This window comes from Thamnophis sirtalis, unplaced genomic scaffold, assembly GCF_051295495.1.
Source record: "Thamnophis sirtalis isolate CommonGarterSnake01/CBP01778 unplaced genomic scaffold, rThaSir2_p1.2 scaffold_4, whole genome shotgun sequence".
NCBI lineage: Eukaryota > Metazoa > Chordata > Lepidosauria > Squamata > Natricidae > Thamnophis > Thamnophis sirtalis.
This window is the reverse complement of record NW_028261384.1, coordinates 71,843,969-71,863,374: the sequence shown is the minus strand read 5'-3', so window position 1 is coordinate 71,863,374 and position 19,406 is coordinate 71,843,969. Positions and strand designations below refer to the sequence as shown.

The window sequence follows — 19,406 nt, the reverse complement described above, 5'->3', positions numbered from 1 at the left end:
AGAACATTTTCTTCTTTTGCATTCAAAATATAACATGAAAATCTACTTCTAGTCAAGATATTTGCAAAAAGAAGTATAATTAAGAGGAAACAATAGTAATTTAGGCATAATCTTTAAACTGTAAAATTACTGGTATCTTGGGTTCACTTATGCCTATAGAGTTTATATCACAATTCCATGTCTACCCAATCTCTTAATTTATACCATCATGAAAAAATGAATAGAAAAAAACCTGTCATATTTGCACATGTAACAAAGAGGGCACTGCAGCTATTATCATGCAGCAGATGAGTTGTAGGTATATTAGTCCTTTCCTTGACCCTCATCCCTAAACAACTCCAAGATAATGAACAAATTCTCATAAACAATAATAGGACATAATGGATAAGATTTATCTTTTGGGAGAAAATTAACTGGTCATGTAGGAATAAAGAGTTATACTCTGTTATTTTCTGCTCTTTGCTGAATTTACCTTGGAGAAAAATAAATAGCAACATCAATTTTTTATATAATACCCATAAATGCAAACAAATAAATGAATTTCAATCTCTCATATAATGTTTTAGTGTTCTAAAAGTCTCAATAAATAAATGGAAAAATTATTTATTGACAAGTTACTGTCTCAGAACTCATGATTTTGAAATGGAAATCCCAAAACCTATTTAGAATTTAGGATCCAGATGTTTCTTTTCAAAATAGCTGCCATAAATGCACTAGTCAATATATAAACATACTATATTGTTATCATTCCATAGATAACAGATAAAGTTGTCAATCTATTTGAGTTCAAATAGCGGAAGACATTCTACTGTGATTCAGTACTTATGGTTTGACATAATTCCAATAAAGATAACAATGCTACCTTAAAATAGTTTTGAACATCTTTCAATAAGCTCTTTTCACAGTGGCTGAAAAAAGAGTCTCTTTAAACCTGAGTATAATTCAAACAATGTTATCTATTATATTATTGTAATCTGTTTCAGTTTCAATTAATTGAAACAATTCTGTTTCAATTTACACTATTTTTAGTAGATTAACTGCTTCCAGACAGAATGGAGATACCAATATATTTTACAAAAATTACTTTTAAAAGATGTTCAGGTATTAATAATAAGCAATGGATTTTTATTTGAAAATAGTTTCTTTCACTTTATTCTGCATCAGTTTTACCCCCTTCATAACAAAATTGTATTTTTTTCTCAGACCAAAGCATATATTCTTTACTATTGAAGCATAAGTAACTATTATGAACTTGATCTTCTCAGTGATGTTATAATAACAAAATATCTTCAACCTCTTTCCTGTGGATTCTAATTAATACTTTTATTACTTTTATCTTACATTTTAGCAGTATGGAAGTATTATTTATTTATTTATTTGTATCTAGCATAGTTATTGAAGGTTTAACATGCTAGAATCCTGTTGCTGTCAATTCTCACTTTTACATTTTAGATATGAAAACTAGCTCTATTTCCCAGAGATCAAATGACTACAAAGTTTATATTTTGATAACATGATTAGTGAAGAAAGATATTTTCTGCCTGGCAAACTCCCAAATTTCTTTGAATCTGACTAGTTATTGTTGAAACAGACCAGAAGAAATTTTGATCTGTTCCAGAATTATATTTGATTTGGTCCAAAAAGTGTCTTCTAATATTTACCATTTTAACCATGTACTGTATGTTTTCATTCTTTCATTTCTCCATATAGGGACAATTATGCAGTGTTTAATTTTATTATTTTTACTATTTATTCTTGCTATTTAATGACAGAAATAGAATATAGCATCTTAACAAATTAATTCATTGCTGATGAGGAGGAAAGCATTTCAGATTTCAACCATCATCTTCTGCTAAGAATTTGTAAAGGGTCTGAACAGCTTATTATAGAAATACATAAAGTGAAGTTATTTCCTGATAAAAAAAAGGTAAGCACTGCAACCGAAATCTTCAAATGGAAGTCATCAGTTCTCCTCAGAGTGAGAGTGCTGGTGAGAGGTTTAGGCATATTCCAGAGTATATGTTTAATATCAGTTGTATTACACATAAATTAAATATCCAAAGAGGGGCCGGGCAAGAAATGTACACTTCTACAGGAGAGATAAGAAAATATTAGCATAGTTGGGGAAGAAGGCGGGGCTTAGCAGTGAGAAGACGGAGTTTCAGGCTATTCCTGAAATTCCTCTATTCCGAAGGATTTTTGGACGGGTTCTTTGGACCCTAGCTGTCCCGGAGACGACAGTGAAGGTGGGGGGAGACCCAGGACCTCAGAGACATTCGCAAAGTCTCAGGGGGGGTATTAACCCCTCGTGCCAATTCCTTTCTGGATTAGCTGCGTGCTAACTGAAACTGCAGGTTGCCCCTAAGAATGGCAGAAGTGATGTCATCTGGTAAGCTGATTTTATTATTCAAGAGAGACTGTCCACACTAAAAGCTTAAGCTAATTGAAACCAAAAAATAGAAGAATCTAGCGGCGAATTGGTCTTTTTTTAATGGATTTATGGCTGGTGGCTACTTTATTTCTTAAACGCTTCAAGGAACGCTTCGGCAGCCCTCCCCACTGACTCTTTCTAAGTGGATCGTAAAGTCAACTTCCTACTAATTAGCCCTTCACGATCTGACATTTTTATTACTTGGCTGTGTTTACGATCAGATAAGATTGCACAGTTTCCAGCGTGTCTTTACTTGCAATTTCTGACTACGACGCATCATGGCGTCTGAAAATACTTCTAAGGTCTCACTCCAGATTCTTTTTTCCGCATGTCAAGAGCTTTTTGACTCTTTTCAGAGATTGGAAAGAAAATTGGATCATCTGATTTTAAAATATGAAGGAAAAACTGAGATCGTTGAATGTTTGAATGTTCCTGAAATACAAATGGAAAATGTGAGAAATGGCGTCTGGTCTATCTCAGAGGAAGAAAGGAGGGGGGGGAGCTATAAAGAAGATTCATTTAAAGAGACAGAGTGCAGGAGAAATGAAAACTCCACCCTTGAGAATTAAAGTCAATTTGAAAAGTTTTACAAGCCCGGGACAACATTATTATTTCATCACTGACATTCAGAGCCAAAAGGTGCGAAGATATCTTTGTCTGGACTTGCTTATAAAAACATTTGGTAAATTTATCCAACGAATGGCAACTGGATTGAGAAAATTTTGTTGTTGGAGGGACACAGGCTGACAGATGGAAGAATACAACTTAAAATTAGCTAAATCTGATTACTTTAATTTGTAATAGATATAGCTGAATAATAATTGACATTGATGGTAATGTATATAATGTGGAATTGGCTGATAGACTGAAGAATACAATTGAAATCTAGCTAAACCTAATTGCTCTCTTTGTAACAGATATAGCTGAATAATAATTGATATTGATAGTAATGTATATAATGTGGAGTCGATATGATAAATAACAATTGGATATGAGAAAATATTTTTGGATTATACATAAAGAGTATCAATTACAATAATTATCACTATTATAAAAACTAAATAAAATACATACAATCAAATGTTAATCAATACTGGGAAAATGTTATGATATATGATATAATTAAATATTATGGATGTTCAGCTAAAATAGGATATGAGGATTTGACAAGTAAGTAAATGAAATGGCAGCATGTGTTATGGATTAATTCTTTGGCATAGCTAAGGATGAAGGATGTTTAAATAACTATAGGTAATTAAAACTGGAGGTATAATGATGTTAATATGGTAAACATTTGAGTCAAGATACTTGAATTAATATGAGTTAATGGAAGAGAAGCACCAAAGCATGTTGTAACCAGCTGGTATACTTCTTCTTTTTATAATAGATACCTGTGTTTTGTTTTGTTTTTCCCTGCCTTGTCCTTTGTCGTCTTTGTCTTTTTTTGTTTTATTTTTTTTTTGCCTTTTCTTTTTGATTTTTTTTCCCCACTGGTGTGGGCAGGTATTGTTCAAGATTATTACTTGTATTAATATTTTTAAATAATAATTACAGTCAAATGAAAATGGATATATAATAATGCTTGAGTTAATATGAGTTATGTTTGTTGACTGTGGAGGATCTGTAATCGATTGATACATTTTCTACAGATGTAAAGAAAGATGCTGTACTTGTTTCAATTAAAATTAAAAAACATTTATTATAAAAAAAAAGAAAATATTAGCATAGTTAAAGAGATGGATGAACAAATAAAAATATTTTATAATGCATTAAAATCAAGACTAAAAATAGCCCACTATGCATTTGTTTAACACAAACACCCACTTAAAAAATCAATGTAGAAATATGACAGCCAGTCAGAAAATCTATTGCAAAAAAATCAGATGCCACTGTGGGAACAACTAGGGCTCCTCTTTATCCCAAAAAAGACAAAAACCAATCTGGACAGTAAGGATTTCCACAAAATGGCAACAGCTTGTGAAGGTATAGATAGAAGTCTGCTGCAATTTCTAATGTTCTTACTCTTAGATCAGGAGGGTTAATGGGAATTTAGTAGTTTTATAGATATTTTGGTCATAAATTATTTGTGGCTTTAACATAATTTGGATCATACACTGAAATAAATTAATAGCTGCTATGTAGAGATAAGGTATTAATCCAGATTCTAATCTCAATTTGGAAGCTCAAAAGAGAGTATATATAGCGGCCCCTTTCCCCACAACAATGCTCTCTAGTAGGTTGGGCTGACAAAGGGCCAATCCAACCTACCTCAGAGCATTGTTGTGGGGAAAGGGGCCCCTATATATACTGTCTTATGCTCCTGAATAAAGGGTGGGATATGAATCAATGTAAATTCAATGCTATCAATATACCCATAATGCAAGTATTGTTTTATGTTTTATGATCTTTTAAATCCAGTCAAAATCTAGCTAAAAATCTAGCTAATCTATTCTGGACCTACTATATCTGACAGGCTTCCAAAGCATCACAATGTAGATATTATCTCATAATCTAAAAAAGCAAAAAAAGGAATATGTCAACTTTCTGTGTTGACATTCCATGCAGAGTGGCGCCGGATCTGGATCTCAGATTACAGTTGCTGGGTTGAAAGGAATGGAGCTATTGAATAAGATGACAGGCTGAAGGGAGGATAGAAACATGGGCAAAGTTCAAAAGCAGATAAAGCAAAAAAGATAGCTGCGAATAAGAAATGCCTAATGAAAAATGCCTAATGAAGCTGTTAATAAATCACTGCTTTTTGTATTACAATATTGGGTAACTTATTATGAATCAGGCATCGTTAGGGTACTTTACAGACAGCCATCTTTTTTTAAATATCGGGGTGCCAAGGGGTAACTCAGAAGACCATGGCAAAAGGCCAGCTATCCGAACAGAACTGGAGAGCAGCCATCAGACATCAAAGCTGAGATGAGCGAAGCAAGAGGAGATAAGTAATCAACACCTAAAAACAGGTAAAGCTGAGCCCCTACCCCACCCCTATACCCAGAAAAAGGGAAAGGCCCTAAGCAAGCTGGGAAGAGTGGAGTGGATGTTGGACTGGAATCAAGCCAGGCCCCCAAAGCCCCAAATGGAGCCCCTGGGAATTCCATAGAGCAACGGAGGGAGGAATTTGACTGGATCACCCTCCATGAAGAAAGCCCAGTATGCATGCCAAAAGAGAGGGGAGGAGCAGTGGATCCTCTTGAGGTGACGAGAAGCACATGGGAATGCAGCCCCACTTCTCCATCCATTAGAAGGAAGATTAAGCCAGTGCCTTTCCCACGTAGCAGGCAGGCTGCCCAGGGCAGACAATCTCCACTCTCCCTTCAAACTAGAACTGAGGAGTATCTTTTGACATATCAAACATAAGCATACAGAGGCCGACAGGAGTAGGGAAGGGCACTGCTGATTGAACCACCCCGATTCAGAGGAAAGTTTGATGGGAACTCAGACCAGTTAGCCCTATTCCTTGACTCAGCTGAGGCCCACCTGGAATGCTATGGACATCTCTACTCAGCCCCCAGAGCCATAGTGAATACTATCGCAGAGGGACTAGAGGGAGAAGCAAGGGAATGGCTAGCAGCCCTCCACAAGAGGAGAGCCCACCAACTGCAAGGCGTAGATGGCTTCCTACAACTGCTAGAGCCAGATTTGAGGAGGTGGAGGAGGACCCATATGTGGAAGATGAACTCAGTGACCTAAAGCAAAGGGGCTGCCCGATCAAAGAGCACATCTGTGAATTTAGGAGAGTCATTGGAAGGCTACCCCCTTTATCTGTTAGTATATTTTTTCAGAACAAGTCGGGACCAGCAGATTGCCCAAGTAACTGCCTACCATGAAATTCCAAACTGACTCTTAGAGTGGTTCCAAGTAGCAATAAAAGTTGACAGCAGGCTGCACGCCAATGACATGAAAAAGCAACTGGACACAAAAGAGAGAGGCCAACCTGACCTGAAACCACCCAGCTGATGGGGAACCACAGCACCACAGCGGGCCCTGAGACTAGCCCTCCCTCGAAGTCCACTGAAATGCTACAGATGCAAGGGGATGGGCCAGGCTTTCCAGGCTGCAGAGGTCCCTTCCCAACCAGATGAAGCAGGAGAAACCCAAGGCAACAATGACCAGTCACCAGAATCCTACGACAGTGATGACAAGGGCGAAAATGAACCAATGGTGAGAGGACCAATTCGCCCTTTCCTTTTTCCAATACGCCTCAAAGCCCCAAAAACAGGTAGCCAGGGAAATTTTCAAGCCCTAATAGACTCAGGCTGCACTAGATGCTTGATCAACCTGACCAGTCCTGAAACTGAGGATCAGAGCAAAAAGACTGGCCCATCCAATCCGGTTTGAACAGCTTGACAGGTCCCTAATGGGGGGAGCCTATGCCACCCACCTGACCGAACCAGTGAGACTAGAGCTAGTGGATCACTGGGAAGTAATTTGATTCATAATAGCCCATAAAATGATTGTACCATCGAAATCATCCCGGGGGCAAAACTACCCAAACCCAAGCTGTACACCATGATGCCCCGGGAAATGCAAGAAATGCATAAATACATAGACAAAAACCTAGCACGAGGGATCATCGAGCCAGCCAAGTCAGGGGTTGCAGCGCCAGTCCCCTTCAAAGAGAAAAAAGACGGAACTATGAGACTATGTGTGGACTTTCGAGGGATAAATGCCATGTGCATAGACAACCTATACCCGCTCACCCTCATGAAAGATATACTATCTCACTTGGCCAAGCGAAAAGTCCTCACAAAATTAGACCTCAGAGAGGCATAGTACCGAATACAGATTAGGGAAGGAGATGAACGGAAAACAGTGTTCAATTGCCCCCTAGGGAGCTTCTAATTCAAAGTTATGCCTTTCGGACTACAGGGAGCCCCAGTAGTGTTCATGCAGTTAATAAACGAGGTGCTGCATGAGCACCTGTACAAGGGGGTCCTCATCTACCTGATTAACATCCTCATCTACACTGAGACCATGGACAACCACATACCCCTGGTCCGCCAAGTATTGGAAAAACTTCTGGCAGCCAACCTGTACGTCAAGATATCAAAATATGAATTCCACCATGAGCAACTAGACTACCTAGGCTACCGAGTGTCAAATGAGGGAATAGAGATGGACCCAGCCAAAATGCAAGCCATCCTAAGCTGGCAACCCCCTCGCACTCACAGACAGCTACAAAGCTTCCTAGGATTTGTGAACTTCTATAGGCAATTCATACCCTCCTTTATGAAGATCGCCAAACCCCTGACAGACCTCTTGAAGACAGGGAGCCCAGAAACAAAACCTCGCCCGGGACAACCTCTACAGTGAGATCTAAGCTGCCAAAAGGCATTCGAGACACTAAAAGAAATGTTTGCAAAGGAACCGGTGCTGAAGCATCCTGACCCCAAGCAACCCTTCGTGATCCAAGCAGATACCAGTGACATGGCAGTGGGAGCGGTGCTACTCCAAAGAAACAACCAAGGAAACCTACAACCCTGTGCCTACACCTCCCTCAAGTTCACAGACACAGAGAGACGATGGGCTGCATGGGAAAAGGAGGCTTTCGCAGTGAGATGGGCACTGCTAATCTGAAACTGTTCAAAGTCTGGACTGACCATAAGAATCTGGAGGCTCTTAGGACCCCCAATAAGTCCGATGGGCTCAATATTTCAACCGCTTCGACTTCGTACTAAAACATATTCCAGGGCAGAGGAACTTTCTAGCTGACGCCTTCTCCCGCATGCCCCAGTAGAAATGCGAACGGGAGCAGGTGGTGGATGCCATCATTCCCTCTATCCAAATAGCTGCTCAAGTTACCACCAAACGACAACACCATGACTGGCACAACCAACCAGCAGGTGAGGTGACCTAATCACGATGCTTAGATGTAATTAATTTTAGTTTCCTATTCCTCTAAAGAATAGTTCACAATAGCTATAATTGCATCAAATGAGTAAGGCTGTAGTACTGCACAAAGCTACATTAGAAAAGAAATACTACTAAAATAACATACATCATATAAAATAGCACTGTAAATTCTAGGCCAAAAAGCAACTCATAGGCGACAAAGCACATAGTTTCTCTTAGTTTTCCAATAAACCTTTTCACTTCAATGAAATTGGATTAAAAGAACATTTTCTGGATAAAACAAATGTATCCATTAAAATTAAGAATAATTAGTAAAAAATACATTTGCTAATTGGAAACATATTTTAAAAAGTAAACAAAGGGAGATGATATTGGTTAGTTTTCTTATAAACTTTTGAGTACTGTCATGTATAGATGTTGTAAATATTGATTTTCTTACAACTCCCAATATTTGTTTTTAAAAATTCCCAAATGTTTCTCAGTCCTCTATGATTTAATGATATTCAGACATAGTTGAAGTATCATTGTAAAATCCTTATCTTTCATAATGGATATTTAAAACTTTTCTGAATGCATATCTTGGCAATTTTTATTATAATTTCAGGCAAAAACAAGAGTTTAATTTTCTTTTAGAATTTTGATGAGAAGTGATTTTATTTTATATATTTATTTTAAGCCATGCTGAACCATTGCAAAATGTTGCAAATAAATGACTATAAAAAAGAATAAAATGTTTTCTCATTGAATCATATTTCAGGAAGCAAAAAGATAATCAATCATATCTTTGGGAATTATAGCTCAAATATATTGTGACTGTACACCGAAGACATCAGTCTTTCTTGTACATTGACTGGTCACAAATTCACTCAACCATTAATAAATCACCTGTTGATATAATGATGTTTAATTAGAAATTTTATTTTTCCTAATTATTCTAGTGCATATTGACTCAATCTATACCTCCTGAATTAAGGTGCAAATTTCTCAAAGTGTGCACAGTGTGACTACTATTTCGAGACAACCCAAAGCAAAATACAGTAGACAGAAGTTTTGTCTTTCAAACAGTGGTTTATCTACAAGGCATACACACACACACACACACAAACACTTCTACTAGGCAAAACTAGGCAATCAATCAATTGTCAACTATAACACGGAAGCACGCAGAGAGAGACACCCTCACATGGCTTCCCTTATATAGACAGCTTCTTAAAGTGGCAATAACCTTGCTGACTCATTCTCATTTCATCATCTCGGTTTACAGCCTTAGAGCAGCTGGTCAACTATCATCATAGAACATAATCATTCATTATACTTCAATTATGGCTCTCTTATGTCAAAAAATACATTTTAGTGCCTGTATTTTACACCAGAATTAATTTCCTGATGGAGAATTAATGCTTTTGGCAGTATTTAATCAAGTTAAAGAGACAAAGAAAAATAGGTCCTTATTTCTATTTCCACAGTTCTGAAAATGAAGAGGTCATAGATATTTACAAATATAATATTGCCTGGTTTTTAAAATGTTGCCTCCCCTTTTCATGTCCTTCCTTTTTAATAATTACATCTGATGAATAGTGCAGGGAAACTTAAAACATTTCAGACTATATTCTGTTTCAATTTTATATCAACAGATTTTGTGTTTAGAATTAATTACAGTAGAAGATTGAAGCAAAATGTTTAAAAATAAATAAGGATTTTTTTAGAGGGTTGCCTGACAATTCTAGCAAATGATCTTAAAATTCAGCATTATCATTTTAAGACTACGAGTTCAACTTCATAGTTCCACAATGATACTAAAGTGATTTACCACTGTCTCCTTCTAGAAATGATTTTTAACTATCAAAAGTCTAGTTTACCTCCTTGGGATTTCCTAATATTCCCCATTCAAATATTAATCAGATATAATCCTGTTTTAAGTTCTTAAAATTTTAAATCTTAAAATTCTAAATGCTGTCACAGGAATATAAATCTCCTGAATAAACTTCAGGTAAGTCTTTTTTTTAAGCATATACATCATGAATTTCATAATAGTTCTAATTGTTTATATGTCACAATTAGAAGTCAAAGTGTTTCAGGGGTAGGCCAAGTTGATGTCTTCCAAACTTTTGGGAGACTTCAGTTAAACCAATTCCAGACAGCTGGTTGATGTCAAGGGACTTTGTTAGTTTCTGGATGACACCCAATTGTCTATTCCCTGGTATGTTTACAATTAAATTGAAATTACAATTAAAAGCAATTTAATTAAATGCAGACTTTTCATCTGTATATCATCAGGAGGCAATTTAGATTTTTTTTCATGACTTTCCTCACAGGAGTGGGAAGAACATTGGGGGCAAAACAATGACTGTGGAAGTTATATAGATAGAAATAAAATTTTGTTAAAAAATAAAAGCAAGATTTACTAATTACAATACATTTTTGAATATTAATATTTTAGACATAAAGGTTTTGCTCTTTTAAACATGTGCTTTTAAGAGATGCTATTCTTTTGATAACCCTGCCACAAAAAAATCTTACAATATTAAATAAAATCATCACCTTTAAATGATTCAATGAAAACCATTGATGAGCCTTTCAAAACCTTTATGGAGTACAGCTACCTTTTTAGTGGGCAAAGAACTTTGTAAAGCTTGAACAATGGGAGAAAATATGAGCTAAAGGTTTAAAATTTATATTAAATTACATTTTTTTAAAATTGTAAGATGATATATTGCTGCTATTTAACACCAGATAAGTTATCAAAAATATATAAAGGTATTTCAAATGAATGTTGGAAATGCAGATGTAAAGAATGGGACTTTTATCATTTGAGCCACAATGGCTTAGTGGTTAGAGTGCAGTAGTGCAGGCTACTTCTGCTGACTGCTACAATTTGGCAGTTCAAATCTCACCAAGCTCAATGTTGGCTCAACCTTCTATCCTTCCAAGGTAAGTAAAACAGAACCCAAATTGTTGGGGACAATATGCTGACTCTGTAAACTGCTTAGAGAGGGATATAAAGTACTGTAAAGCAGTATATAAGTCTATTGCTACTTATGGTGGACATGTGATAAAGCACAGAAATATTGGAGTAGGATTTATATTCTAATAGAGAAGATTCTCAAAGCAAATATAAAAATAAAACCAGAAATTTTTCCTTGGGTTCAATGGAAAAAGAGACATTTTTTTTTTGGAATGTTGATTATACATGTTGACAGCAGCAAGATTACTTTGTGCACAAAAATGGAAGGACATGTCAATCCCCATAATGGAAAAATGGCTTCAGAAGCTGATTGGAGTCAGCAGAGATGGCTAAATTGACTGCTTTGATAAAAGAAAAAAACTTTGTAAACTTTGTGCTTGAGGCAGAAAAATATGAAACTTTGATTTTGGATTTTACTGATTAGATAGACTTGTTGTTATAGAAATGGCTAGTTTATTATAAAAGTAAAAAATTGAAGTTCAGTGTTACTTCTTATTCTACTGCACCAAAGGGAGTCAGATGTCAATGCCTTTTCTTTCTTTCTTTTTCCCTTCTCCCTTCCCTACTTTTCCAATGATTTATTTTTGTATTTTATGTTATAAACTAATAAAAAGGAATACACCTACCTTTTCTATTTGTTAAATCTATAGAATGAAAATAACTACTTAAATAAGATATAAAATATGGTGGTTTTATACAGGCATAAAAATATCAAAGATCATAAACTTTATCTCACTACAATTAACCATTTCAGTAATTCAAATTCAAGTTCTTCTTAATAACCTATTACAATTTGTGTACGGTATATATGCACAATCTGCAATATGTAGATGAGAGACAATTTCAGACAAGAAATTGATTCCAAAATGTAACATAAAGACAAAATGAAGAAAACAGACTTAGCTTTCAACAAGCCATTAACTCACCTGATAGGGTACAATACTTGCATGTGCAGTGCCCCATCGTATGGATTCTGTTCTGCAGTTTAGAAAATTGCTTGCTATATAAGTAAGGCAGGCAACCTGCAAAGATTTGAAATACACAAATGTCAAATTCTGATATTATAGACATAAATGTCTGTTTGTGTGTGTGCATTCAGCCATAACTGCATTTATTACCCCACAAATCTCAGCCTTCAACAGTCTTCTTAGAATATTGGCTGATTACTGAAAAATACAACAGTTGGCAATTAATTACCAAAAGAACAAAAGTAATGGTCTTTGCTAAAAAGCATAAAAATATAAGTGATGTCTTTCAGGATACAAAATTGAACAAGATTAAGCTACAAATACATAACGATGGTCCTTAAGGCTACTGGTTATTGGAGAAAATCATATAGATTCATAAAATAATTAGCACTGAGGAACTCATAGAAATATTGAGTTTTATTCATGCCCAATGCAATGAATGAAAAAGAAGAATTGAAACTGTTTGAGGCAAAGGCTATGACTCACATACTGGTAGCTTTCATTTAGCAATTACAATTGAGATCAATAGCGCTACTTGAGCAAACTGTCACTGTGAGAAAACACATGACCACAATTGTGCTTTCTTTTTCCATACTCCCATATCCTTTGACATGCTCATTCTGGCACTGGGATAATTAGCAAAAAGGAAAATCTTTGTATTTACATTCACAGGAGGGAAAGGTAGTGAGCCAGTACACAATAGGAAAGATATTTCAAAAATGATGTGCTGATGCCAGCAGTCCCAATAAACCTATATAAACAGGACTAGTGAATTCCCTACTGTGTGCTTACTCTCTTGTAAACCCTTTCTCTCCAATCTCTCTGATATGAGTGGGAAAGGGAATTCAAGAAATTTCTATAGGCAGTCTCTTCTGTGCCTGATCCAGAGGTGGGTTCCAGCTGGTACACATCACTATGGGAAGCAAGGGAGGGGCTTCTTCAGAGTAACCGAGGCAAGAGCGGCATTGAAGCCCTTTCTGAAGCAGCTGGAAAAGGTACACGTGGGGGGGGGGAGAATTCAAACTTCATCCTCCTGATGCGGTGCAGGGCTTTGGGCAAAGGCTGAAGAGAAGGGCCCCGGCCCTCATTCACGCTCTCTCCTTCGCTCCCTCCCTCCCTTGTGTAGTTCGATATAGCCTGCAGTCAGTGAAGCTGGGCGCGCACACACACAGAAGTTGGATTGTATATCTTTCCCAATGGCTTGAAAGCAGCTCCTTCGCCATCCCCCCATTCTCCTACTGCCTTCCACAAACACCTCCCCCATTGCAAATGCAGCCTGCTGTCTGGGTGGGAAATACATGTGGAAGCTCACAAGAAGGGGGGTTCAAAGCTTGTTATGGAAACAGGCTAGCTGATGAGACAGCCAAGGAGGCAGCACAAATGAGGGAGGAGGTGTTTGTTCTCATTCCAACTTTGGACTGGGATATCTCACCCTGTTTTACTAATGAAGAAGAAAAGAAGATGGCTGAAGAGCGGGCTAAAAAGATGGAGGGAAAATAGATTACAAGCAATGGATTGCAGAGAGTGAACAAATCAATCATGAGAAACATTTTGGAGAAAATACATGACAGAAGTCATTGGGGAACATCGTAAGAAGGTGAACTATGTCTTCGGAAGTGATAACACAACTCCACTAGACTACCCCGTAGTGAGGTTGGACACTCCCATAGTGCCTAGAGAACGACCATTCAGGTAAGCCAATGGTCATTCTCCTACGCGCTGCTTGGAGTGTCCAAGCATGGGATATACCCAACTATATAGTCCCAGGGTGGGAAGAAAAAAGGTCCTGTTGTTCAGGAGTCACGAGAACTCGCTGCAAAACTCTTCTCCCAAAGGAGGCCTCAGCAGCTGCGAAGGAGTCCAATTATAGTTACGAATAAATGTAGAAGGCGAGGACCAAGGGAGAAGAAGGCGGGGCTTTGCCAATGTTCCCTCTAATTTTTTTTCAGTGTGAGCGGAAAAGTATAGTGTTTGAGCGGCACATTTTCATGCCTGAGCACCTGAACGAACAACGAAATCAGTATTATTTGAAACTCAAAGTTATGTTTATTCAAGGTACCTGCTTAATTAAAAGTGTTATATAATATCAGTATCACTTAACAACGGTCCTGCTTAGCAACCAAAATGTTGGCTCAGAAACTCTGGCATCGAAGCGTGCAAGTCTTAAAGCTGTCAAGTTACAAGACCCTCGCACCCCTAACCCTTTAGGAAAAAAACCCCAGGGATCTTCAAACCTGACAGCTTTAAGCCTTGTGGACTTCAACTCCCAGAATTCCTCCTCCAGTCATGTTGCAGCAACGTCATCTGCGTGGATCTGCTCCATCTTCGGTTTTTTCACAGGAGGCAGGGCTGCTGCTGAAGATGCCAACGAGCTCCCGCCGCCACTAGAGTATGCATTTGTTTAGCATGACATAGAATAGTCTTTCAACCAGAAGTATGGAATAAAAGAGAGACTGATAAATATTTTAAAAAAAATAAAACCAAAAAGCAGCTATTTATTTGAGTTCTAGATAAACATTTAGTTCAGAAGAGATTAGAATAGAATAGAGAAAGAATAGAATATAGAGAATACAATAGAAATAGAATTGGAAGGGACCTTGGAGGTCTTCTAGTCCAACTCCCTGCTTAGGCAGGAAACCCTACACCACTTAAGACAAATGGCTATCCCACATCTTCTTAAAGACTTCCAGTGTTGGGGCATTCACAACTTCTGGAGGCAAGCTGTTCCGTTAATTGTTTTAACTGTTAGGAATTTTCTCCTTAGTTCTAAGTTTCTTCTCTCCTTGATTAGTTTCCACCCATTGCTTCTTGTCCTGCTCTCAGGTGCTTTGGAGAATAGCTTGACTCCCTCTTTTTTGTGGCAACCCCTGAGATATTGGAAGACTGCTATCATGTCTCCCCAATTCCTTCTTTTCATTATACCCAGTTCTTGCAACCATTCTTCATATGTTTTAGCCTCCAGTCCCCTAATCGTAGAATAGAATGACAGAAGGGACCTTGGAGGTCTTCTAGTCCAACCCCCTGCCTAGGCAGGAAACCCTACACTACTTAAGACAAACGGTTATCCAAAATCTTCTTTAAAACTTCCAATGTTGGAGCATTCCCAACTTCTGGAGGCAAGTTGGTCCATTGGTTAATTGTTCTCACTGTCAGGAAATTTATCCTTAGTTCTAGGTTGCTTCTCTCCTTGATTAGTTTCCATCCATTGCTTCTTGTCCAGCCTTCAGGTGCCTTGGAGAATAGTTTGACTCCCTCTTCTTTGGAGCAACCCCTGAGATATTGGAAGACTGCTATCATGTCTCCCCTAGTCCTTCTTTTCATCAAACTGGACATACCCAGTTCCTACAACCGTTCTTTATATGTCAATATCATTTAGACAAAGTTGATCCCCTTATTCTCCACTCCAGAACCTTGGAGTTTGAAGTTCTTTGGTTCTCTTCTCCCACCCTCTGTGTTCCCACGAGGGGATTAGCATCACAGCTCAACTGCCCCCCTCCCACCCATAAAGACCAGGAGAGCATCGCTGCGCATAGCCAAATGCTACCATAGCAACTATGCCGTTGTCTGATGTCTTTCTTGCACGCTAAGATGGACTGACGGGGTGAAGCATAGCTTGCATTGTCCCTAGTGCGGATTCTTTTCCCAGCCTTGGTCACTTTACGAGGGGTGGACTTCAGTTCCCAGAATTCTTCAGCCAGGGAAATTCTGGGAGGTGAAGTCCTCCGTCCCTCCCTTATTCCTGTTTCCTTTTCCTTCATTATATTCAATTGTTTCAATATTAAGTGTAATTCTTCCTTCCTAACATTTTTCCATTTTTTTCCTTATATTCTTTTCCATTTCAACATTGTCTTTCTTCCTTCCATTCTTCCTTCCTTCTTTCAATCCTTCCAATATTTTTTCCTTCATTCCCTTGTCTGTTTCAATATTAAGTACATTTCTTCCTTTCTTCCTATACTTTTTTCCATTTTCTTCCTTATATTCTTTTCCATTTCAACATTGTCTTCCTTTTTTCCTTCCTTCCTTCCTTCCTTCCTTCCTATACGTCTTTCCATTTTCTTCCTTATATTATCTTTTCTGTTTCAACAGTCTTTGTTTCTTCCTTCCTTCCTTCCTTCCTTCCTTCCTTCCCTTCCTTCCTATACTTCTTCTTTCATTCATTATATTTTCTTTTCCATTTCAATATTAAGTGTAATTCTTTGTTCCTCCTTCCTTCTTTCAATCCTTCCAATACTTTTTCCTTCATTCTCTTTTCCTTCAATATTAAGTGCAATTCCTTCCTTCCTTCCTTCCTTCCTTCCTTCCTTCCTTCCTTCCTTCCTTCCTTCCTAAGTTATTTCCATTTTCTTCCTTATATAATATTTTCTGTTTCAACATAAAGTGCCTTCCTTCCTTCCCTCCCTCCCATCCCTTTCTTTATGTTTTCTTCATGCTGTCTTTTCTTTTTCCTCTGCTCTTTTTAAATCCCCCCCCTTCTTCTCCTCCTCTACATTTAGGTTGGATTAGTTTGTACAACGGTCATCAAACTTCTGAAGTAAAAATAAATAAATAAATCATATTTAAGAAGAAGAAAAAGGAAGACGCTTTTAGTTAAGTCAAATGTTTTAATAAAAGTTTCATCTTTTAAGATTCGTCCAACACATCCAATTGTAACCTTAACAGTAAAGAATATCACCCCAGCTGCTAAAGGTTCAACCAGTCTGAGAACCATTGAAAAGACAACAGTGCAAAATCCAAAAGACACAACTTCCTCACTGCCATTGCTTTGGTACCAAATCTTTGAGGAAGGGGCTCCAGAAAGAAGGAGGAGGAGGAGGAGGAGGAGAAGGGAACCAAAGAGAGGCTTTTACCAGGTCTGCGCCCCACAGCCAGGACCGTCCTTGCGCCTCAAGCCACGTTTCTTCCTGCAAAGCCCTTCGGGCAACCCGAGAGTTCCGTTTGACGCCAGAAGGGCTTTGCAGGAAGAAATGCGGCTTGAGGCGCAAGGACGGTCCTGGCTGTGGGGCGCAGACTCGGTAAAAGCCTCTCTTTGGTTCCCTCCTCCTCCCCCTCCTTCCACAGCCTGCATGACGCTGCCGCCCAGGCTGAGAGCTGCCGCTGAAACAAGTTTGGGGAGGTCCTTTGCGGGCGGCCAGTTCTAGCTGCCTACAAAGGACTTCCCTACGTTTACTTTGAAAGAAATCTGCGCGGCAGTTAGAAACCTCTGCGCGGGGGTTTCTTGCCATGTGCGCGCCCGCGCAGCTGCGCACCTTAGAGGGAACAGTGGGCTTAGCAGTGTGAAGACGGACTTTCAGGCTGCTCCTGAATGTCCATCTAAACCGGATCATCTGGATGTTTCTTTTTGGACCCAAGCTGTCCCGAAGAGACAGTGAAAGGTAGGGGGAGACCTAGTGGTCCCAGAGACACCCACAAAGTCTCTGGGGACCCAGGAAAAACCCTCTTTGCCAATGATTTCCAGATTAGCTGCAAGGCTACTGAAACTGCTGACAGCCCTAAAGAGACTGGATAAGAGCATGTCATTTGGTGAGAGCTTTAAAATCTTTTTTTATTGGAAAGAGAACACTCTAAATTTGGAAACTTAGTTTAAAATAAGGCTGACTAGTGAGAAAAGCGGTGGGTATAAGCTTTGCCAATTGAAGGATTCTTTTTTCTGTTTCTCTTTTTATCTTTGGAAACCGGGCTCGACTTTCTTGCAATTCAAATCGGCTCTCTGTGTTTTTCTTTTTACCATTGATATCTTTAACTTTGGACCTTGTGGGGACATTGAATTTAAACTTAAAGTGCTCTGAAGATCTGGGGTTGTTTTTTTTAGCTTTTTGGTTGTGTTTCAATAATTAGTAATTTTCTGTAAACAAAGAAGTTACGGAAGCTTTAATACTGAGTTAATGGAAGCTAACAAGTTAATACAAGCTAATATTGCCATCTAGCGGACTTGAAATATTGTTACCAAAATTTTCCCTGTAATCTATCTGGCTTTTTTAAAAAAAAAGACTTTATTTACACAGCTGCTGCTCTTTCTTATCTGGAACTTTGTCTCAGACTAAATAACAAAGCGGCAAAGGAGGCTGAGAATGACCTTGGAAAGACTTTTATCTTGGGGGGGGGAGTCTGAAAAGACTATTTGTTTTAGCTTGGTGGCATTTTCTTTTTTAACATTACTTTCATATTATTCTGCTGGGGAGATATTGATATTGACTTTTTTCTTTTTTTATTATTATCCTTTTTGACTTTTTCACTACTTACATTCTTTTTCTTTTTTTGTGGCTTGAAGCATCCTTGTTTTTTTCTTTTTTGGGTTTTTTTCTTTTCTTACCTTATGTCTTCTTTTGAGCTGAGGTGGCGCAGTGATTAGGGTGCAGTACTGCAGGCCACTTCAGCTGACTTTTATCTGAAGTTCAGTGGTTCTAATCTCACTGGCTCAAGGTTGACTCAGCCTTCCATCCTTCCGAGGTGGGTGAAATGAGGAACCAGACTGTGGGGGCGATATGCTGACTTTGTAAACCGCTTAGAGAGGTCTGAAAGCCCTATGAAGCGGTATATAAGTCTAACTGCTATTGCTATTGCTATTTATGCACTTTTTTTGAAGACATTGGGACATCAATAGATGGCTCACCTTAAATTTTGAGCAAACTAGTCTGAAGAGTCTTTTTTTCTTTCTTTCTTTCTTTCTTTCTTTCTTTCTTTCCTTATTCTTTCACTATCTCTCCCTTTTCTCTCTCCTTTTTTTGCCCTCTTTCTTAAGTCAGATTTCCACTCTCCCCCCTTCTTCTGTCTCTGATGCCTTTTTCTCATCGTACTTATAATCTTACACCTTCCAAAACTTGCTAACCATGAGTAGAAAAGCAGCCCCTGTTGGCTCTACAACAACTTCTGCCCCCTCACCTGCGAGAGGCCAGAGGACAATACAGCCAATGCTTCAGCAAGAAAAAGAGAAAGGAGCAAACTTTGAGACAATCATGCAAGTGATACAGAAAATGCAAGCAGGACTTGACAGTAGGGATGACAAGCTAGACACCCTTGTAAAGAAGTCTGAGAGTATGGAAAAAAGAATGGAGATAATGGAACAACAAAACCAAAGCATAGTACAAAAAGTTGATAAAATGGAAGGGAAAATTGAAAGTATGCATAACTGGATGACGAAATATGAAGACAGGATTCAAAAAATTGAAGATAAAATCCA

The 19,406-nt window shown here is 38.2% G+C and overlaps 1 protein-coding gene across 8 annotated transcripts in view; it reads right to left on the bottom strand.

The window, feature by feature from the left end:
* The window catches only part of SUGCT (succinyl-CoA:glutarate-CoA transferase), a 440,539-nt gene that overhangs the window by 306,283 nt on the left and 114,850 nt on the right, over window positions 1-19,406 (bottom strand). For all 8 annotated transcript variants that reach the window (XM_087713118.1, XM_087713113.1, XM_087713117.1 and 5 more), the window contains exon 9: window positions 12,188-12,283. In XM_087713118.1, coding sequence (XP_087569244.1) covers window positions 12,188-12,283 — 96 coding nt within the window. The remainder of the gene's footprint in view (window positions 1-12,187; window positions 12,284-19,406) is intronic.